Genomic DNA, 18,941 nt, shown 5'->3' with positions numbered 1-18,941 from the left:
AATCATCATCGGTCAAAAAGTCTGGGAAGTCTGAAACTAAATTCCAGTTATTTTAACTCTACAAATTTGTTATCGTATTATTTTAATTTATTATCATAATCATAAACTCAATGATTTGTTGCTGAAAGAAGTCATTCACAGGAAATACCTTACTTCTGTGTTAAAATGTGGGTAGGTGATAAATAGGGATACAATGACCTAAAGTATTGATGCAGTATTGTAAGAAAAAGATATGACCTCTCTTTTTGTCTCCTTGTTTGTTTTAGACATTTAAATGTCTCAAGTAGAGCCTTATGTCAGCTGTAAACGGTTCTATGCTGACTGTACATTCACAACAGACAATATTTCCTGCAACTTTCGCCTCATTCTCTTTCATTGATCCTCAATCTCAGTAAAGGAAAAACCTAATTTACAGGAATAATCTGATTTATGAGAACAGATATGAGCTCTCGTGCAGCACTGCCCGGTTGGACATCATGGTTTATGATGTGAACAATTGAGAACACTTTATTTACAGCTAGGCATTTTGAGAGTTTATTGACGACATTTTGAATGATGCGTTTCCTTTCTGCTCTGTTCCTGTAGATCACTGTGAGATGCTAAGTGGCTGTCCGGACGATGAACCGATGACCCCGGGTGATGAGGGTTTGGATGCTGCGGTAGATGACTCCCTCCTGGAGACCAGCCCTATCCAGTCCCCCTTGCAGGTGTTCGCAGGTATGGGCGGCTTGGCCCTCATAGCAGAGAGACTTCCTATGCTGTACCCCGACGTCATCCAGCAGGTCAGTATCATATTCTACCGTGTAGGTAATTTTTTTGTAGTTTCACTCTATTTCTGCTTCATAAGCTCGTCTGGTGACCGTACACTCAGGTTAGTCAGCATTTCTGTAAATTTGCATGTCCTCTGAGCCTGTTTGTCCGGATTGTTCTGTGCAGGTCAGCGCCCCAGTGGTGCCATCCACCACGCAAGAGAAACCCAAGGACAGTGATCAGTTCGAGTGGGTCACCATTGAGCAGTCCGGGGAGCTTGTTTACGAGGCACCCGAGACCATCGCGGCCGAGCCGCCGCCCATCAAATCCTCCGTTCAGACCATGTCGCCCATCCCTGCCCATTCGCTGGCGGCGTTTGGCCTGTTTCTGCGGCTGCCGGGATATGCTGAGGTTCTGTTGAAGGAGAGGAAGCACGCACAGTGTCTGCTCAGACTGGTGCTGGGTGTAACGGACGATGGAGAAGGAAGTAAGTACCGCTCAAGTACAGGAAGCACTACAGTTTAGCAATTAGTTTTGTTCATATAAAGTGAATCCAAGTTTTTTGGGGATAGATGCCTGTTTCATATTCAGTCTGTGTTCACATTTCCATTAGCCCGGCGTGTATGTGTGTGTTTGAGAGGGAGATTATTGATTGAAACAGAGCAGACTGATATGGAACACTGTTTTTGATTCCCTCATCAGCAACCTCTGCTTATCTGTGTCTGCCATCAACCGTTTAAGTCACTGACTCAGAGACCTGTCAGACTCGCCCCTCATATTAAACAGGCTATTACTTATGCTTCCATTCAGAAGTTTGGGGTCGGTAAGATTTTGTAATGTTTTTGAAAGAAGATTCTTAAAGGGATAGTTCACTCAAAAAATGAAAATGTCATTTACTCGCCCTCAAGTTGTTCCAAACCAGTTCTTCTGTTAAACAAAAAAGAAGATATTTTGAAGAATGTTTGTAACAAGACAGTTGACTGGCCCCCATTGGCTACTGTCAAACTGTTTGGTTAAATATCAAATCAATGGGATCTGCATTTGCTTTTACGTCACTATTTTGGGCAATCTAAGTAAAGGGAATTTAGTAATGTACTTGCTGGATTCAGCATTGCTATGATCAGATGCTTTCTTGCTGATGTTTTCTCACCACTGTCTTTTTTGTTGTTAAAGGGGTGGTAAAACACATTCTTTTGAAGGCTTGACTGTGTTTGTGGGGTGCATTGTAACATGTGTTCATGCTTCGTTTAAAAAAAAATTGCCTTATTTTTCATATATTTGACCTTTATTCTACACTGCTCTGTCCCTCCTTGTAAAACGGTCTGATGCTTTCCGGGTTGTATGAAGCCAGTCCTGAAGCTAGTATGAAGTATGAAGCCAAAACAGCTTCTGTTTGTAAATCCAGCTTTCAGGACAAGCGTTGTGCATATCCTGTATTGAACTCGCGAAGTTTGTGGAAGTTTGTGTTGTCCTCCGTGAAATGTGCAGCGCGCGCGTCGTGCATCCACGCACCGGCAGTGTTTTTTTCACGCAGCTGACGTTGTGCAAATCTGGCATTGAAATCGCGAAGACGGTGGATGTTTTCCTCTGTTAGATGTGCTGCAGAGAGCCCTGCGCGCCTGCTTCCCCGCTGACTCAAACACACGTGCATATAACATGCTGTGTGTTAAATGCTCTGCAACGCACCCCCGTCCCAAGGAAGGCTGAACAGAGCAAGTACCCCAGACCTGCAATCCGGATGGAAATAACAGCGTTTCCTCGGCATCGCGGCAACAACACTCCAGCCTAACTAACTTATACCACAACAGCGCCGCGATACAAAATGGCCTCACCCTCCCTTATTTAATATTCTCGGAGGAGGGGTTTATGTAAATATTGAGCCTGTTGATGTCACCAACCCTGGAGGAATGTGTGTAGTCGCCTACTGGCCGTTTGCTGTAGTTCTTAGAAACTGATTTCTTTAAAAGCAAATATCTCCCTTTGCTTTAAACTTTGAACGTTGTAACTTTGCAGATGTTGTTTATGCTCAAGCAGCAACATTACACGCTAGCTAAAGTTAGAATAGTGAAATCGTGGTTTACCACCCCTTTAAGAGAAAAGCGTGCAGTAAATAATTACATACTCCTTTGAAATGCCACTCTCAGCAGTGCAGATGGCGTAGGGATATTCACTTGTATCGATATATTCTTACACCCCTATCAAGGTTCGAAATTGTGACCATTTAGTTCGCATATGCTCTCAAAATTGGATCTATGCGACCTCAAAATATATTTGGGTGAGTGCAAATAATTATTGAGATGCAACCTGTTTTCACTCAAACATTCTATGTTTGCTAATTACTGCACAGTAACATAATGTTGGAAAACTCTTTTATTAGAATAATTTCTGTTCGCGGTCAAAAATTACCGCATTTAATATGAATGGGAAGCGAATTTCATAACGTTTGGTACTGCGCCAAAGCAAAATCTTACTGAAAGCCAAATTTTTTAGATCAACCTCACATTTGAAGCACAACTTGCTTAGATTTTATGGCTTTGATTTTTCTCAACGTCTTAGAGTAAAAAACAAGTTTTGGAAAATATATATTTCATATTAAAATTACGGCCAAACATATTTTTTGGGTGCATTTACCATTTCAATAAATGTAACATTTTATAACTTGAACTAAAAAAAACTAAATAAATAAATTCACTTCAGCAATAATCTGCCAAGTGTTTTTTTTAAAAAGAGTCCAAGTCTTTATTCCGAGCCCTGCCTATTGAGCACCTCAAATGAGGAATGCTTTTGGTCAGTGCTTGTGAGTGACCGTTAACTGAGATGCTAACTATGGAAAGCATTTCAGTATCACTTATGAGTGTCCATTTCACATGTTGCCTTATTTGGACAAGTGCAGCAACTCACTAGGGTTTAGAATAAAACTACTTCATATGTGGAGATTGATAAATTATGATCCATCCTAAACCCTAATATAACCCCTCAGGCCTTTATTTACAAAAATGCTATTTGGTGAGAGAGACTCTTCCATGTCCACACAAACGCACATTGATTGAGTTACTGCGTGGCTGCTTCATTGATTGGTTTAATTGAGCCTGGATTGGCTGCCTGCTTTGTATTTCTGTCAGTCTGGACTGTTGATTGGTCAGCTGATTGCTTGATGTATTGGTAGACTGGTTAGGTATATTATTGAGTGCTGGAGAAAACATTCTTTTGATAGTTTGAGGCAGATTTTTCTCATCTAGAGAAACTTTTTCTCATTCTCTCCATTCATCTTTCTTCCTCAAGGTCACATCCTGCAGTCTCCCTCTGCTAATGTTCTACCCACGTTGCCCTTCCACGTGCTCCGGTCCTTGTTTAGCTCGACTCCTCTCACCACGGATGATGGGCTGCTGTTGAGACGCATGGCTCTTGAGATCGGTGCCATCCACCTCATCTTGGCCTGTCTGTCTGCCCTCAGCCATCATGCTCCTAGAGTGCCCAGTGGCAGTGCCAACTCCAGTGAGGTCAGTGTTAACCCACACACGTTTGTGTCATTCAATTCACATTGTCAAATTGTCATGGTTGTGCCAGGGAATTTAAAGGGCAAGAAATACAAATTCGGTATGATTTATCTTCCTCTTTAGACCTCAAAAGGAGAAATTTGAAAAACTTTCACTACCATTCAAAAACTAAGATTTTTTTTAAATGTTTTTAAAAGTCTCTTATGCTCATCAAGGCTGCACTTGTTTGATCAAAACTACTGTAAAAACAGTAATATTGTGAAATGTTATTCAAATAATTTTTTAATATATATATATATATATATAAATATATATATAAATATAAATAAAAATGTGTTTTTTATTTCTGTAAAGGCAAGCAAAATTTTCTGCATCTATTACTCCCATCTTCCCGTCACATGATCCTTCCGAAATCGTGCTAATTTATTGATCAAGAAACATTTCTTATTATTAAAGCCGCACTAGGTAACTTTTGCTCTCGGGCTCCCCCTACAGTTGTGAAACAGTATTGTCCTCTACTACTGTCGTAAACGGTCACTCTACATCAGGGGATGCACGTGCATTTGTTGACATGACAACTATGATAGCCCTGAACTCTGCAGGAGTTCACATGCAGGTGTTCTGCTTGCGTCGCGTGTGAAATGTCTTCATCCCAGGTACAGTGGCATATGTTTCAGCATGTCATATGAATACAATTTCATGGGTTTTATTTTTTTCAAACGCCAAATGATCGCGATGCTCACGTTTACAAGCCAGCGTCATTATAGTAGCCTAGTCTATTGGTTCCCGTTTTACAGAATCTATATGATACTTCAATTCAATGTTTGAGTGGTGGGTAATAACCATATATCGTCAATATTATAATATCAAGCTACCATAGATCAATCTGCAAATTCGAAAAATCGATTTGCATTAAAGCTTGAGGAAAGACAAATAAACCAATATCACAGACATGTTAGGTATCCTAAAATATGATTTTGTATGTATTACGTATTTACTTGCAAGAATGTAGCCCCTCCTCCTTCAGCTCACGCCAACGAGCAAATGCTGGCCCAATGTTGATCCTCGTCCTGCCTTTAATCCGATCACTTTCTCGTTTTCTCTTTTTGCTTTCCTCAGACAAAACCTTTGCTTTCTTATTTTTCTGTGCTGCTTCGGCCATGACTATAACATTCGGCAAACAAATGATTTGCGAGCGATTTTTTTCACGCACGTCCGAATTTAAGGAAGTGGGGATGGTGGTGGAAGTGACGTATATGCCGTAAAGCAGTCTAATTTTGTAGTTCTTTTTGTTCTCGGGTTACTACCCGAAACCCGAAGTTTAAAAGTACGATTAAAAACGATACAGACCCCGTCAGGCAATGGCAGTCGTGTCATTCAACCTATTGTAAGTCGATGTATCATCACAAGAGTTTTGAAAATATATTATGAAGGTTGAAAAGTTACCTAGTGCTGCTATTATTAATGTTTCAAACTTTTGTGCTGCTTAATACTTTTGTGGAAACTGTGAATTGAAAGTTCAAAAGAACAGAGTTTATTTGAAATAGAAATGTTTTTTAACATTCTAAGTCTTAACTGTTCATTCTGATTAATTTGTATGTCTCCTTTATGAATAAAAATATTCATTAATTTCAACAACAAAAACAAAAAAAACTGACCTCTGACTGATAGTGTAGGAGCTTTAATCTTTTGGTTTTAATCACTACATTCAAATTTTGTGAGCCCATATGTGATTTTATGTTTGAGAAACAGACGCAATTAAGTTTGCAAATCTTCTTAAACGATATGCGAGAAATAGTCATGTCTGGTTTGTGAATTAATCCTTTTGAGTTAAATCTTTTCATTGAATCAGTTCACAAAATCTGAAAAGTTAATTCACAGTCAGACTGATCTGTTTAAATTATCTGGACTAAAGTTAAAGTGGACTTTAGTGAAAAAAAAGATTATAAAACACGCACCTTTTTAACTTCTTTATTCAGGTCATGTGTGAGTGTGAGCAGAGGAAGGAATAGACACTCCTGTGAAGACCTTAATAGAGATGTTTTTGTCTCTCTGACTGAGAAATGCCATTTTATTAATGACTGGTAGCCACTCTTTACAGACTGCTGAAGAGCTCTTTATTCAGAGCCCTTGTCTTAATGAGGAGAGGAGTGTGTGTGTGTGTGTGTGAGAGAGGGAACATCGGCTCATTCAGGTGTTGTGTAGTCCCATTAAAAAAGACTGTATAGAGAGGATTCGGACAGCTCTTTTAGTCATTACATGATTATGAGAAGTTTCACTCGACTGTAATGAAAGTGTCTTCACAAAGGACAACTGCAGCACAAACATAATGAGAAAATAATGAAAAAAAGACCATCATCATCAGACCCCCAATACCCAAGCAAATGACTTTCATAAAAATCAATATTCTGCCCTTACAGACAGGTTTTATTAAAATCATTTTTTTTTTTTTATTCCAATGTTTAAGGGGAAAAAAACGCATGAATGATAGTCAGCGCAGGGCGGTGTGTCTGTGTGTGTTTGTGTGGATTTATAGTTTGGTGAGGGGTGGGTTCAGGGTTGAGGATTTGAACGGTAGCCAGTGGCCTGTCAGATTCATAATGGGTGTCCTTGGGGCGGCAGAAGTATTGGCAGAGCAAATATTAAACCAGCTCGCTCTCTGCCGAAGAAGAGCACTGCGGTCAACATGCATTTATTCTGCTCTCTCTTTCACTCTTCTATTTGTCCCTCCATCTGTCTTATCACTAAAGATCTTCAAACCATCTAAAAATTGCTCCTCCAGTCCGGTCTGCAACCATTTCCCTATTTTCCTCTGCTCCTGCGATCCACAATAAAGTACAAACTATGTGTGACAGCTGGTTATGAAAGCGTTTCATTGTGAGAAATGCACCGTTTTTCTTTTTTACCATGCTACTGGCCTATTGTTTAGCTGATGCACAGCTTCTGATCTCATTGTTTCCTCTCATAATGTTGTGACATGCTGTCAGTCTTTAGAGAAAGCAGTACGTTTCAGCAGGAAGTCAAGTCTGGAGCGATCAACATCAAACGCCCGAGTGAGGACTAGGAAACTCATCCTTTGCTTTCTTTCTGTCTCTATCATTTTGAGGAAGTTAGTACTTTTATTCAGCAAGGATGCGTTACTTTGATCAAACGTGACCGCAAAAAGGCTTAAATGTTACAAAAGTTTTCTATCGAAATAATACTTTAAAATACTTTTTGTTCAAGAATCCTGAAAAAAAAAAAATGTAAGCAGCACAGCCATTTGCAACACTGAAAATCTTAAGAAATTCTTCTTGAACATCAAAGCAGCATGTTAGAATGATTTCTGAAGGATCACGTGACACTGAAGACTGGAGGTAGTGGCTGCTGAAAATTGGATTAAATGAAAAGGAATAAATTATATTTTAAAATATATTCAAATAGAAAACAGTTTATTTAATTAGTTATTAGTGAACATAAGAGGCCAATTTTTAAAACATTAAATGTCTTGCCGACTCCAAAGGTTTTAACACAATTGTGACTTACATTGAAATGCCAATTCAGTATTTAGCCTGCCCTGATAAATTATTGGCAAAGAGGTTAGTTTGTTTACATGTAGAAGTCTTAAAGATACAGTAGCATAAACTTCCTGTTTAATTTGTGCTATCAGATACTATTAGTTTTAATGTTAAAACTAAATTGTGGCTGTATTGGTGAATAACCCTGAGAGGATCAGAGACATGGGTGAGTGATTGGCTCTGTGTGAAACAATTGTAGTTTGAGTTTTGGATTGAAGTTGAGTGTGTTTTTTCTGCAGCCGCAGGTCTCCAGCGGGCATGTCGGTGGAACCACAGAAGAACAGCAGCTGTACTGGGCCAAAGGAACAGGCTTTGGGACAGGCTCCACTGCGTCAGGCTGGGATGTTGAGCAGGCTCTAACCAAACAACGTCTAGAGGAGGAGCACGTCACCTGCCTTTTACAGGTGTGTTTGTGGAAATATTGCAAGTGAGATTTCGATTTTACACCTGTTGGGATGTGTAATGGTACATTCTGTGTCTCTGTCAGGTTTTGGCAAGCTATATCAACCCATCGGGCTGCATGGGATCTGGTGAAACCCTCTCAGGAGAGGTCAGAGGTCACAGCAGCTCACTGCTGCCATCTGTCCTGCAAGAGCTGCTCAGCCAGTCCTGTCTCATTCCCGCCATGTCTTCATACTTGCGCAATGACTCAGGTAGGACCACATTTGGGATGTGCTTTGTGCGTTACTGTTTGCAAAATGAACACAGCTTTTAAGGTGGTTCAAGAAGATTTTGAACATGACTGAGTTACATTTGTGTATGTGCCTGAGAGAAAGACGCGTTATACGTTGCACCCTATGCCTTGTTATGTATGGAGACAGCAGGTGGAGCCCCTGTCTCTCTTTCTGTCAACCATGTTTTTGTTCTCAGAAGTTAAAGGGATAGTCTAACAATTTACACATCCTCATGTTGTTCCAAACAACTACAAAGTATCATTAAAGTAGTTCACGTGACTCAAACTTTTTTCTATTCTAAGACCTTTAAAGCCATATGATAACTTTGTCTGAGAAACTTTTACATTTTGTTTATTCACTATCCTTGGCATGTTCATGAGAGAGGTAGCGATATCTGATTCATTACTGAATTATTCATTTAAATCAAATCTTTTCAATGAATCTGTTGATCCAGCTCACAAAACTGTGTTAATGATTCTTTCATAAATCGAACTGATCAAGTTCTCGAGTTCAACTCACTGACTCAATGATTCGGCTGCGGCAGTTAACTGCCGAATTGAGGGGTGAGAATTTGTTCATAATAGCCTGTTTATCACATTAAATGCTGGAATACACTACATTGATTGCCTAGATTTTTGCCCCGATTTGCAGTCTTGAGTAGTCGATGCTAGTTGCCAAAAGTCAGAGCCGGTTTTCAGATTTGAAGTAGTTGGTTGTTGACAGATTTCACCGAAAATTGCATAGTGTATGATGGGCACAGACTATTTTGAGCTGATTTTCGAAAGTATATTGTTTTCATGCATCTAGCATTGTGGTGCATGTTTTTGTGTGAGTTTGTTGTTGTGAGAATGAATTTAAAGTCTGGTAATGTGCGATTCTCAGTTGTTTAGTGTATGATGTCCAGTTTCCTCTGCAACCATTTACAAAGTCGGCAAGTATATGATGCCTGGTGTTTTAAAATCTGTGTAGTGTGTTCCAGCCTTACTGTATATTACTGTATACTAGTAATTGTGTGACTTAAGATCTGGAATACAGGTGTATTGACTAGGTATGTACGAGACTAGTCGATTAAATGACACTGCTGCTAGTGACTCGAAAATACTAGTTGTTTACTTAATTGACACTTGAACAGTTGCTATATCAACATCCTACGTCGCCGCCTGTCATGTGTTCAGATACATTTCATACACGAGAAGCACGTTCAACACGCAACACGCAAGTGGTTGATGTGGTTGCATACACTAATACATTAATGTGCTGACTTGTGTGGACTAACTTTTATATGAGGAAATTTGTTTATAATAGGCTATTAGGTAGGGGTGGGAGAAAAGGTTGATGCATCGCGATTCGTTATTCAACGATTCAGAATCGATTCTCAAAAATTCAGAATCAATTCTGTGTTCAATTCAAATGCGCGCGGTCACCGGCCAAACAGAAAAACCCGTTGATAGGCGAATGTTCGTACGCTGGTGAATTGGCTTTAAGATAAAATGGACAAACTACGACCTGCTCGCACCCGTGGGGACACTTTTCCCGGTGAGAGGGTTCAACACCCGCACATTTTATGCAGTTGTTCCGCAGTTTTGCACAAACGCCTTACAGCAGTCGCTCCTCCGTTTCTCTGGCCGCTCTGTGTCTGCGCTCGCTGCGGCTGCCTCCCCATTTCAAAAATGTATTTTGCTTATTAAATGCAAAGTTTTTTAATTTCAAAAGCATTTCTAAATTAAGTTCATATTTCCAACGAACGAAATTCTGAGCCAAAATAACGAAGTGGTGCTCAAGTAGGCTATAAGGTGCTTTCCTTGCCATTAATGCTTAATAACACTCCTATATCTCCGATGCGGTGGCCGGGACATAAACCTACCAACATCCGTGGCATAATTTTTGGAATGTCTTATCAAATATTGCTGAACTACTGCACAATGCTTCAAGCGAATTGAAAATTCTGAACAAAGACTTCGTTTTGGTGAGTGATTTGTTAAATGTCTCCAACATGACTGTTGCAGCTCGGCAAGTTCTCTCATGGGAGATGTTATGCGCACACACTGAATTTGGCTTCTCAGCGAGCCCTAAAGTTGTTTTTCTTCTGCATTAGCCTATGTTTTTAAGATTTTTTTGTGGCTCTAACCAAAGTAAGCTTTTTTTTGCTTTAAAGACATTTTTTGTTAAAATTTTTTAAAGAAACTGAAAAATTGTCACAGTTGCAAATTGAGAACTGTTTATTCTTAATGATTGTTCTTTGCAATTGTATGGCTTACTATGTTTCATTAGAGCTTGTTAATCTTGAATATAACTTTGTTAATAAAATAAAAGTATTGAAAGAAATCTTCATAATCATTTTTAATATGGCAATACTGTCAAACAGATATTCTAACTATAAACAAAAAACATATTAGCTCCAATTTTGGTTAAAATGTAAAGTTCATGTATTTGCACAGCAGGATAATTAGTTACCAAAAAAGTATGTTAAGAATCGTTTTGGGAATCGGATCGTTACTCCCAGAATCGGAATCGGATCGAACCGTTAAGTGCCTTAAGATTCCCACCCCTACTATTAGGTTTGAACGTATTGGTCCTGCGCTGCCTAATGATTCAGTTAGTTTGAATAAATATGTCTATAATGGCTAATGTTGTTCAAGTGAACACTTAAGTTTAATATACAATGATCATAATGCAAGGCAAGCACATCATGTATCTGACCTATTTTTAGTGGCACTCAGTATGGGATTTGACTGTTCATAGATCTAGTTTATTTTAAAATGGATTGCATATACAGTCCATAGTCCACATCCCTAGTATTGACCACCATTACAATACATTTATGGTGTTTTGTGTCCTTTTTGAAGCTTCAAAATTCCAGTCCCATTCATTGTAATAGAAAAGAGTGACCAGTATTTAAAAAAGATTTGTATTCCACTGATTAAAGAAAGTCATGTAGTTTTGGAATGACATGAATGATAAGAAAATTACTACTCTAACTGAAGCTCTACAGAATTAGTGGTTTAACAGTGGTAATTGACAAAAAATGGCAGGTTTTTTTGCAGTTCGCTTGTTGTCTGTAGTTTAAGAATTTTTTTGATCTAGGCAAAATATTGGCTGTATTATCTCAATTAATTTGAACTCGTAAAACTGAGTATTTTCTTTGTATTAAGAGCCATGAACAAACACTACTTTGTTGCTATAAAGAACCAGACAGCGGTGTGTTGGTGTTGTGTGATCACTGTGTGTGTGCAAGCGCTGCAAGTGTTTATTTCTCTCCGGCTTAATTAAATAAGCGCCGATAAAACGATGAGTGTAGTAATTAGCTCCAGATATCAGCTGGAGGTTTCAACCCTACATTGGTTTGGTGTATCTGACTCAAATCAACAAGAACAACACACACACACACACGCACACACAAATGTTTAGTCTCTAAACATGCACAACCAGCAGGGGGAGCAGCAGTTGGTCATTCTCATGAACAACTGAGCCAATAAAAGATTGCGAGATAGAAACACGCACAAAGAGTGTGTATTTTGTGCCCTGAGATCCTTAGCCGTCTCTGTGGCAGTGAAACAGGAAATGAGTGTCTCAGATCACCCCTGCTGTAATAACGCCCCATCCACCTGATGAACGGGAGGGAGAAGAGATGAGAAGAGATGGACTGCTGCTTCCAAAAAGCATTAAGAAACAGCCAAGGGACAAATAACGAAGAGTACAAGATTACAGTATAGAGCTCTTTCTGTATGTGGACGCCACAAGCACACTTATTTTCATTGAGGATGTAAGGTGTGGTCTGGCACACACAGGGTCCAGCAGTCTGTCCAAACTCCTTTTCTCTTGCTCCCCATCCGGCACGTTCATTTAATACCTTCTCTCAAACATTAAGCTCCATCCTTTCTCTTTCCCCAGAGGTATTATCAAACCCACTTCTTTTCCCGATTTCCATCACTTCATCTGCATATTTTTACATAACTTTTTACTAATCTGACGGTCATACTGTTGATGAATATTACAAAAATAGTTTTGTGCTGCTTCTCGTTTGAAAAATTTTGAGAGGTTTGAAAAGATTTTGAGAGGAGTATTGGGCTGTACTATTACAATTTGGGGGGCAGGGGTGTTCTGAGCTGCAGTCAGTGTTGTAATTGTGTGAAATGAATCCTTTTCACTTGGGTTTGGAAAGTAAACAAACAATATCAACGTTAACTATTTAACAGCATTTAAGAAAGCTAGTTTTAAATCAGCCAGAAGAGAAAGTGCCAAATTTGCTGTCGCTCTATCACAACTATGTGAACGGTGATTTAAGAGTATATTAGGGATGCATGATATACTGTTATCATGTCAGTAATTAACTGATGTTAGAGATGTTTTAATAGATTTTTTTCATTGATCTATATTGAATAGCCACAATACAGTTCAGAAGTTTAGGGTCAGTACGACATATATATTTTTATACTATTATTCAGGACGTATGCATTAAATTGATCAAAAGTTATAGTTTATAATATTACAAAATATTTGTATTTTAAATAAATGCTGTTCTTTTCAACATTGATTCATTGTGCAGTATAGACAGATTTTTGATTATAATAGGTGATTTGCGCTGTGGCTGAACTGAAATGATATCAGCTTAAAGGAAACACTCATTGGTCGCTTTCTGATATAACGCATTCATAATTTAGAAAAAAACACACTGCAAGAGTTTCGGCAGTGACAACCTAATTAAAATGAGAGAACGAATCTGAAACAGTGATGTTTGACAACAGACACAACAACAAAAAACTGATGTCAAAATAGATCTAAGCATTAAGTTTAAAAGTGTAAAAAGTGTTTTAGCATTTTAAGCAATTGATTTTTGTTTGTTTTTATTTATTTAAACAAACTAGTATAGAGTTTTAAAATCAGAAAAATATTGGGTATTGGCCATAGCATGAAAATAAGCCAGAATTTTAATCTTGGCACATCCCTAGTATGTATGCATTCTTTTAGAATGGCTGAGGGGGAAAAAAACCCAAGAAAATAATACCCCTCTCAGTCCTGGTATTATCAGTTTGTGTACAAAAGGTCAAGCTTTTGTGTTAATACAGCTCTGTATGACATGCATTTCCTCTTCAACGCTGTATTTATTTCCATTTATTTCATAGTCCCTGAAAGCTATTTTCATTACAGGGATATCACACTCGCCTACACACGGCACCCCTGACATATGCTGTAAGGCTTGTGTAATGTTAGCGTGTGCTTTTTGTGAAACAGTGCTGACGTGGTGCACTCATTAAGTGAGGAAGGTTTTTGAGGTGCTAGAGTCTTTTCCCTGTGTGTAAACAGAAATGATCACGGTGTTCTCTCGTTCATCTCTTCTCCCACCCCCTCAATATGGCTCCCTGTTCACTCCAACACTATTTTTATTCATCTCCTCACCATTGCTTTGTTTCAAAATGTAGTGCTCTGCCTACGGAGACATTTTAAGGCATCATTTGTGCGCTTTTGTTTTTAAAGTTAAGGCTTTTGAAAAGGTAGTCCGCCTAATTATGCCACCACATTTCAGCTAAGTTCAAAGGCACTGTTGACTGTATTCTTTACAGAGTAGGCAACCCCAGAAGGTATTAAGTTGCACCCTGAAAAAAAAAAGTTGGTGGGCGAGGCAATATAAATCTTGATCAGAATATTTGAATATTCATTCAATGGGTTGGTATTCGATTTTCAATTGTTTCTGCACACACCTGGCATCCCCCTTGAAGCGGTTATCATTCGCGCTTGCATATGTTTTTTACTATAAAATCTGGCGAAATACAATACTCTTTTTTTTTTTTTTTAAGCCGTGCGCATTTTACGGTTTGCCAATTCGGGGGCGGGTTGCTTGAATGGTGGGTTCATTAGCCTTTTATTCTTAATGAAAAACACAACAGTACAATGTCAAACTCCCTTAAAGGATTAGTTCACTTTCAAATAGACTTGCTTATAATTTACTCACCCCCTTGTCATCCAAGATATCCATGTCTTTCTGTCTTCAGTCGAAAAGAAATGAAGATATATGATGAAAAGGTTTCAGGATATTTCTCCATAAAATGGAAGTCAATAGACTCCATATGGTTCAAGGTCCAAATGAGAGGTTCAGTACAGCTTCAAAAGGGCTTTAAACCACATCAAACGGTACCAGACGATCAATAAGGGTCTTATCTAGCGAAACGATCTGTCATTTTTTTTTAATAAATAAAGTTTAAGTTTTATAAGCACAAATGTTCGCCTTGCTCTGTTCAGTGATGCGCGCTCGTGACGTCGCGTAAAACGCAAATATGTTGAAAAGGTCACGCTAGACGCAGGCAGAAGTACCGAGTCAGTGTTTACAAATGAGCGCAAGGAGGACCGTATCCACATATTCAAACGTCTTTGCGCCTGCGTCTAGCGTGACCTTTTGAACGTAATTGCGTTTACGTGACGTCACGAGCGCGCATCAATGAACAGATCAAGGCGAGCATTTGTGCTTATAAAACTTAAACTTTATTTATTTTTAAAAAAATTACCAATCGTTTCGCTAGATAAGACCCTTCTTGATTGTCTGGTACCGTTTGATGTGGTTTAAAGCCCTTTTGAAGCTGTACTGAACCTCTCATTTGGACCTTGAACCGTATGGAGTCTATTGACTTCCATTTTATAGAGAAATATCCTGAAATTTTCATCAAAAATCTTCATTTCTTTTTGACTGAAGACAGAAAGACATGGATATCTTGGATGACAAGGGGGTGAGTAAATTATAAGCAAAAGTTTATTTGAAAGTGAACTAATCCTTTAAATAGGCGCTTTTACATTTCACTTTGAAACCGAATCTTCCACAATCATCTCGTCATTCACCTCCTCACTCTCGTGATGAATGAGATCTGACTCCTGCTGGTCTGTGCTGCGACTCTCATTCGGCTCACGCTGCACTTTCAGTTTTTAATTGTAGTTAATGTTTTCTAACTGAACTAAAATTTTTACTACTATAAAATATCAAAACGATGGTATGGGCGGTGCCGCGGTTGGCAGGGTATGTAACTGGTGTTATGCCTGAACACCGGTAACACTCAGCAAGCCTAATATTACCCGTTATTATCAATCTAAATTAATCTACTGCGAAATATATGCGCTTGTTACTAGGACGTAACAGACCTGTGTTTTGTATCACTGGTGCAGTGTCCGTTCTCTGAGCATATAAGCCCTGCCGCGAGAGTCGCGCCGCTGAACATCTCGAGATTCCTGCCTTTCCTAATGTAAAAACTCTATTGTCTCCCAGTGGAGCTGCACGATTAATCATTAAAAGATCGCAATCTCGATTCAAATACCAATGCGATCTCATTCCTAAATGACAATCTTTATATTATACAGAAGTACTTGGATTAGGGCTGCAACGACGCGTCGACGTAAATACGAAAATACGTCGACGTGCGTGAAATGCGTCGACGCGTCGGCGGCACATTATTTACGTTCTAGAATGGAACAGAAGATCTAGAATAATGGCGGCTTCTGCTCCCGGGCATAGTGAAAATTATAATTTATCATATAAAGCCAGATCGCGACATTCAAAAGTGTGGGAGTACTTTGAACAGAAGCCGAATAAAACTGTGCTTTGTTCGCTCTGTAACGCCGGTTTCACACTGCGCGCGGTGGCAGAGCAGGAGCTGTGCGCGTGGAGAGCGGGAGCTTTCACACTGCCAATCAGTGTTGCCAAGTCCCGTTTTTTTCTGCGGAATTGGGCTACTTCTACACTGTTGCCGCGGGCTGTGTCTCATGTCCGCGGGTTGAAGCGATCCCAACTATGTGATATTTAGCCCCGGTAATGAGAATTTTAGCAGGCAGCCCTGCAAAAAAACACACATATTTAACCCCTCGAACGCGATGTTTACCGGAGAACCTCCCCGAAACGCGATTGGGCTTGTATTGGGCTATGTTGAGTAACGAATGGGTGGGTTTTGTTGTGAAAACCTGGCAACCCTGCTGCCAGTGTTCTCTCCATGGTCCTCTCGCGCAGCTGAACCGTGGCGCGTGTATTGCAACAGACGGTCACATTTTCCGGGGTTCTTCTCCGACCCCAGTACGTCTCGTGCTTTTATTTATTATGGGCTGCATATATCTCCTGTTAATGCGACCTGGTTCCCCTCTGTCCCAAACACATATGCATAATAACATGCTGTATATAGGTAGTTTGCATGATTAAAGTAACATTAAAGTTAAGATATGCCTCTAGCTTTAATCATTTAAATGTGTCTTTGAAGTTTGGGCAAAAGCTTCTGGCAGCTTTAGTCGTTGTTTATGCACATGTATCTTCAAAATAGACGACTAGTTATACTATATTAAAACTATGCTGAAAGCTCCTGTATGTGAACCTTTTGCAGATAAATACAAGTGCATTTTCGTTTACTATTGACACAAATCAATAAGTAAATCATACTCAACTACTATAGTAAACAACTTTTCCTAATTAGGCCTACTCTTTATACATTTTATGATGAATAGTATCATTATATATTATGTTTAAAAAGCTTCTTGTGTTAATATATTTCATTATAAAATGGCATACTATGTACACTACCCTTCAGTGAATGATGACAATATTAATTGTATTTCAGGATTTCATGTTAAAATAATATACAAATTCACTACCCTCTTTGAAATACAATAATCAGTAAAAAAGAACCATAAGATTAATCCGGAAAAATAATCGTTAGATTAGCCGACTAATCGAAAAAAATAATCGTTAGATTAGTCGACAGAAAAAATAATCGTTAGTTGCAGCTCTAACTTGGATAAAAATTTATAGTTCTGATATAAACACTGATGTCTACAGAAGTGATCAAAATAGAGCAAATCACCTTTTGAAAGCAACTTGATGCTTCAAATAAAGATTGTATCAATTACGTCTGTTCAGAACTGTGGGGCTGTTTGAAACAAAAAAAATTGTGATTCTCAATTTATCCAGAAATATGCAGCGCAACTCCTAAGTCAAGCATCAAGTCAACAAATTTTTTAAATTGTAGACTATGTAGAGCATTCCAAATCAATCACTTATGAAGATCCATGATGGTTAGGTTCCTACTTATGAAGGCAGAGAAGCAGTTCACTAGTGTTTGGAACAGAGCTCCTGTGCGAAAGGTGGTAAAAGTAAAATGTTTTTAGTCTAAGTATTTTTTATTTGTGTGTGTGCGTGCATGCGCGTATGATCGTCTCTCTGTGTTGATGTGGTGGAAGAGCAGAGATGTGTAAAGCATTTGTGATTCATATGTCTTTGACCACTGTGTCACGTGTAACCTCAGGCAGTGGGCTTGCACAGGATTGTTGACTCCCAGGACACACACATCCCCCTGCATTAGGCCTGCAAAGCTATATCTGAACTGAATCATAAGTTCCTTATTCATACGTGTATGTCAGGAGGCAATGTCCATCAAAAAGCTGGAAGTGCTTGCTTTATTTGAGGTTTGATTAAGCTCTTAGGATTGGCAAAGGTGGCTATATTAGGCGCCTCTTGCAGGTGTAGAGGGTTTAATTTAATCTGAGAAAGAGGGTTTAAACTGATTTTAAAGCTGTTATAGAGGGTTTACTCTACTCTAAGCACGTATACATGCATCGTTGTAATTGAGCTACAGTCTTTATCGCCATTTTCAAGTTTACGTGACAATGCACAATTGATTATTTGACGAATTAAATGTGCGTCACCTCTATCCTTTGGTGAAATGTAGTCTGATTAATGTGTACATGTGGGAGAAAAACTGAGCTACAATCACATTATCTATGTCTGGATAGTCTTACTGTTCTAGCACAAAAAACTTAATGGTTCAATATCAGTCATATTAAAGCTTTTACATTACATTTAAAAGGCCAATTATTGTTTTAGTCAACTGAAATGTAACTTTTAAAGTGCATGTAAATGGACTTACTTACATAAGAACTGGTTATGGGAGTTTACGCTGATCTGAGAGCTGGTGTAAAGTGTTCACACTGATCTGAGTGCAGTTAGAGAGATTTTACACTGGTCTAAAAGCTGGTTTACAAAGAGCCATTGTAATGGGGATTTGTATTTGATGATAAGCCCTGCAGGTACATGCTGATTTACAGCACAGGCCTTTATTACAGCAGTGCCCTGTGGCTTTGGAATTTATTGAGGGACCTGAGACTAAGCGTAAAGCCCCACTAACATTTTCACAGGCAGATTTTTCTGATTTTAGTGTGACGTATCGTAACACACTGAGATAGAGGGCAAACACAGTCGCGCACAGAAACACCATCATTTTTTTCAAAAAGAAAAAAAAATCAATCACGTGCACACATTTTCATCTGTATTTGAATTGGTTGGGGGGGGGGGGGGGGTGTATCTGTTTAGGGCATTCTGATGCCTCATTCTCATGCATGAAGCCATTTCTACTCCTCTTTCGCACGTGACATGAAAATTGACATCTGTGATCTCAGAAGGCTTAAAAACACCTCCACCACTGGGACTGACAGATGAAAATAGA

General features: G+C 39.0%; 1 protein-coding gene across 11 annotated transcripts in view; it reads left to right on the top strand.

Moving 5' to 3' along the window:
* birc6 (baculoviral IAP repeat containing 6) overlaps nt 1-18,941 on the top strand; it is a 143,420-nt gene that overhangs the window by 86,435 nt on the left and 38,044 nt on the right. For all 11 annotated transcript variants that reach the window (XM_079833066.1, XM_079833063.1, XM_079833067.1 and 8 more), the window contains 5 exons: nt 586-782; nt 937-1,237; nt 4,033-4,250; nt 8,044-8,208; nt 8,292-8,457. In XM_079833066.1, coding sequence (XP_079689192.1) covers nt 586-782; nt 937-1,237; nt 4,033-4,250; nt 8,044-8,208; nt 8,292-8,457 — 1,047 coding nt within the window. The remainder of the gene's footprint in view (nt 1-585; nt 783-936; nt 1,238-4,032; nt 4,251-8,043; nt 8,209-8,291; nt 8,458-18,941) is intronic.

The sequence above is a fragment of the Gobio gobio genome (assembly GCF_949357685.1).
Source record: "Gobio gobio genome assembly, chromosome: 13".
In the NCBI taxonomy this organism is placed as follows: domain Eukaryota; kingdom Metazoa; phylum Chordata; class Actinopteri; order Cypriniformes; family Gobionidae; genus Gobio; species Gobio gobio.
The sequence above is the reverse complement of the archived record's forward strand: the minus strand, read 5'-3'. Positions and strand labels throughout refer to the sequence as shown.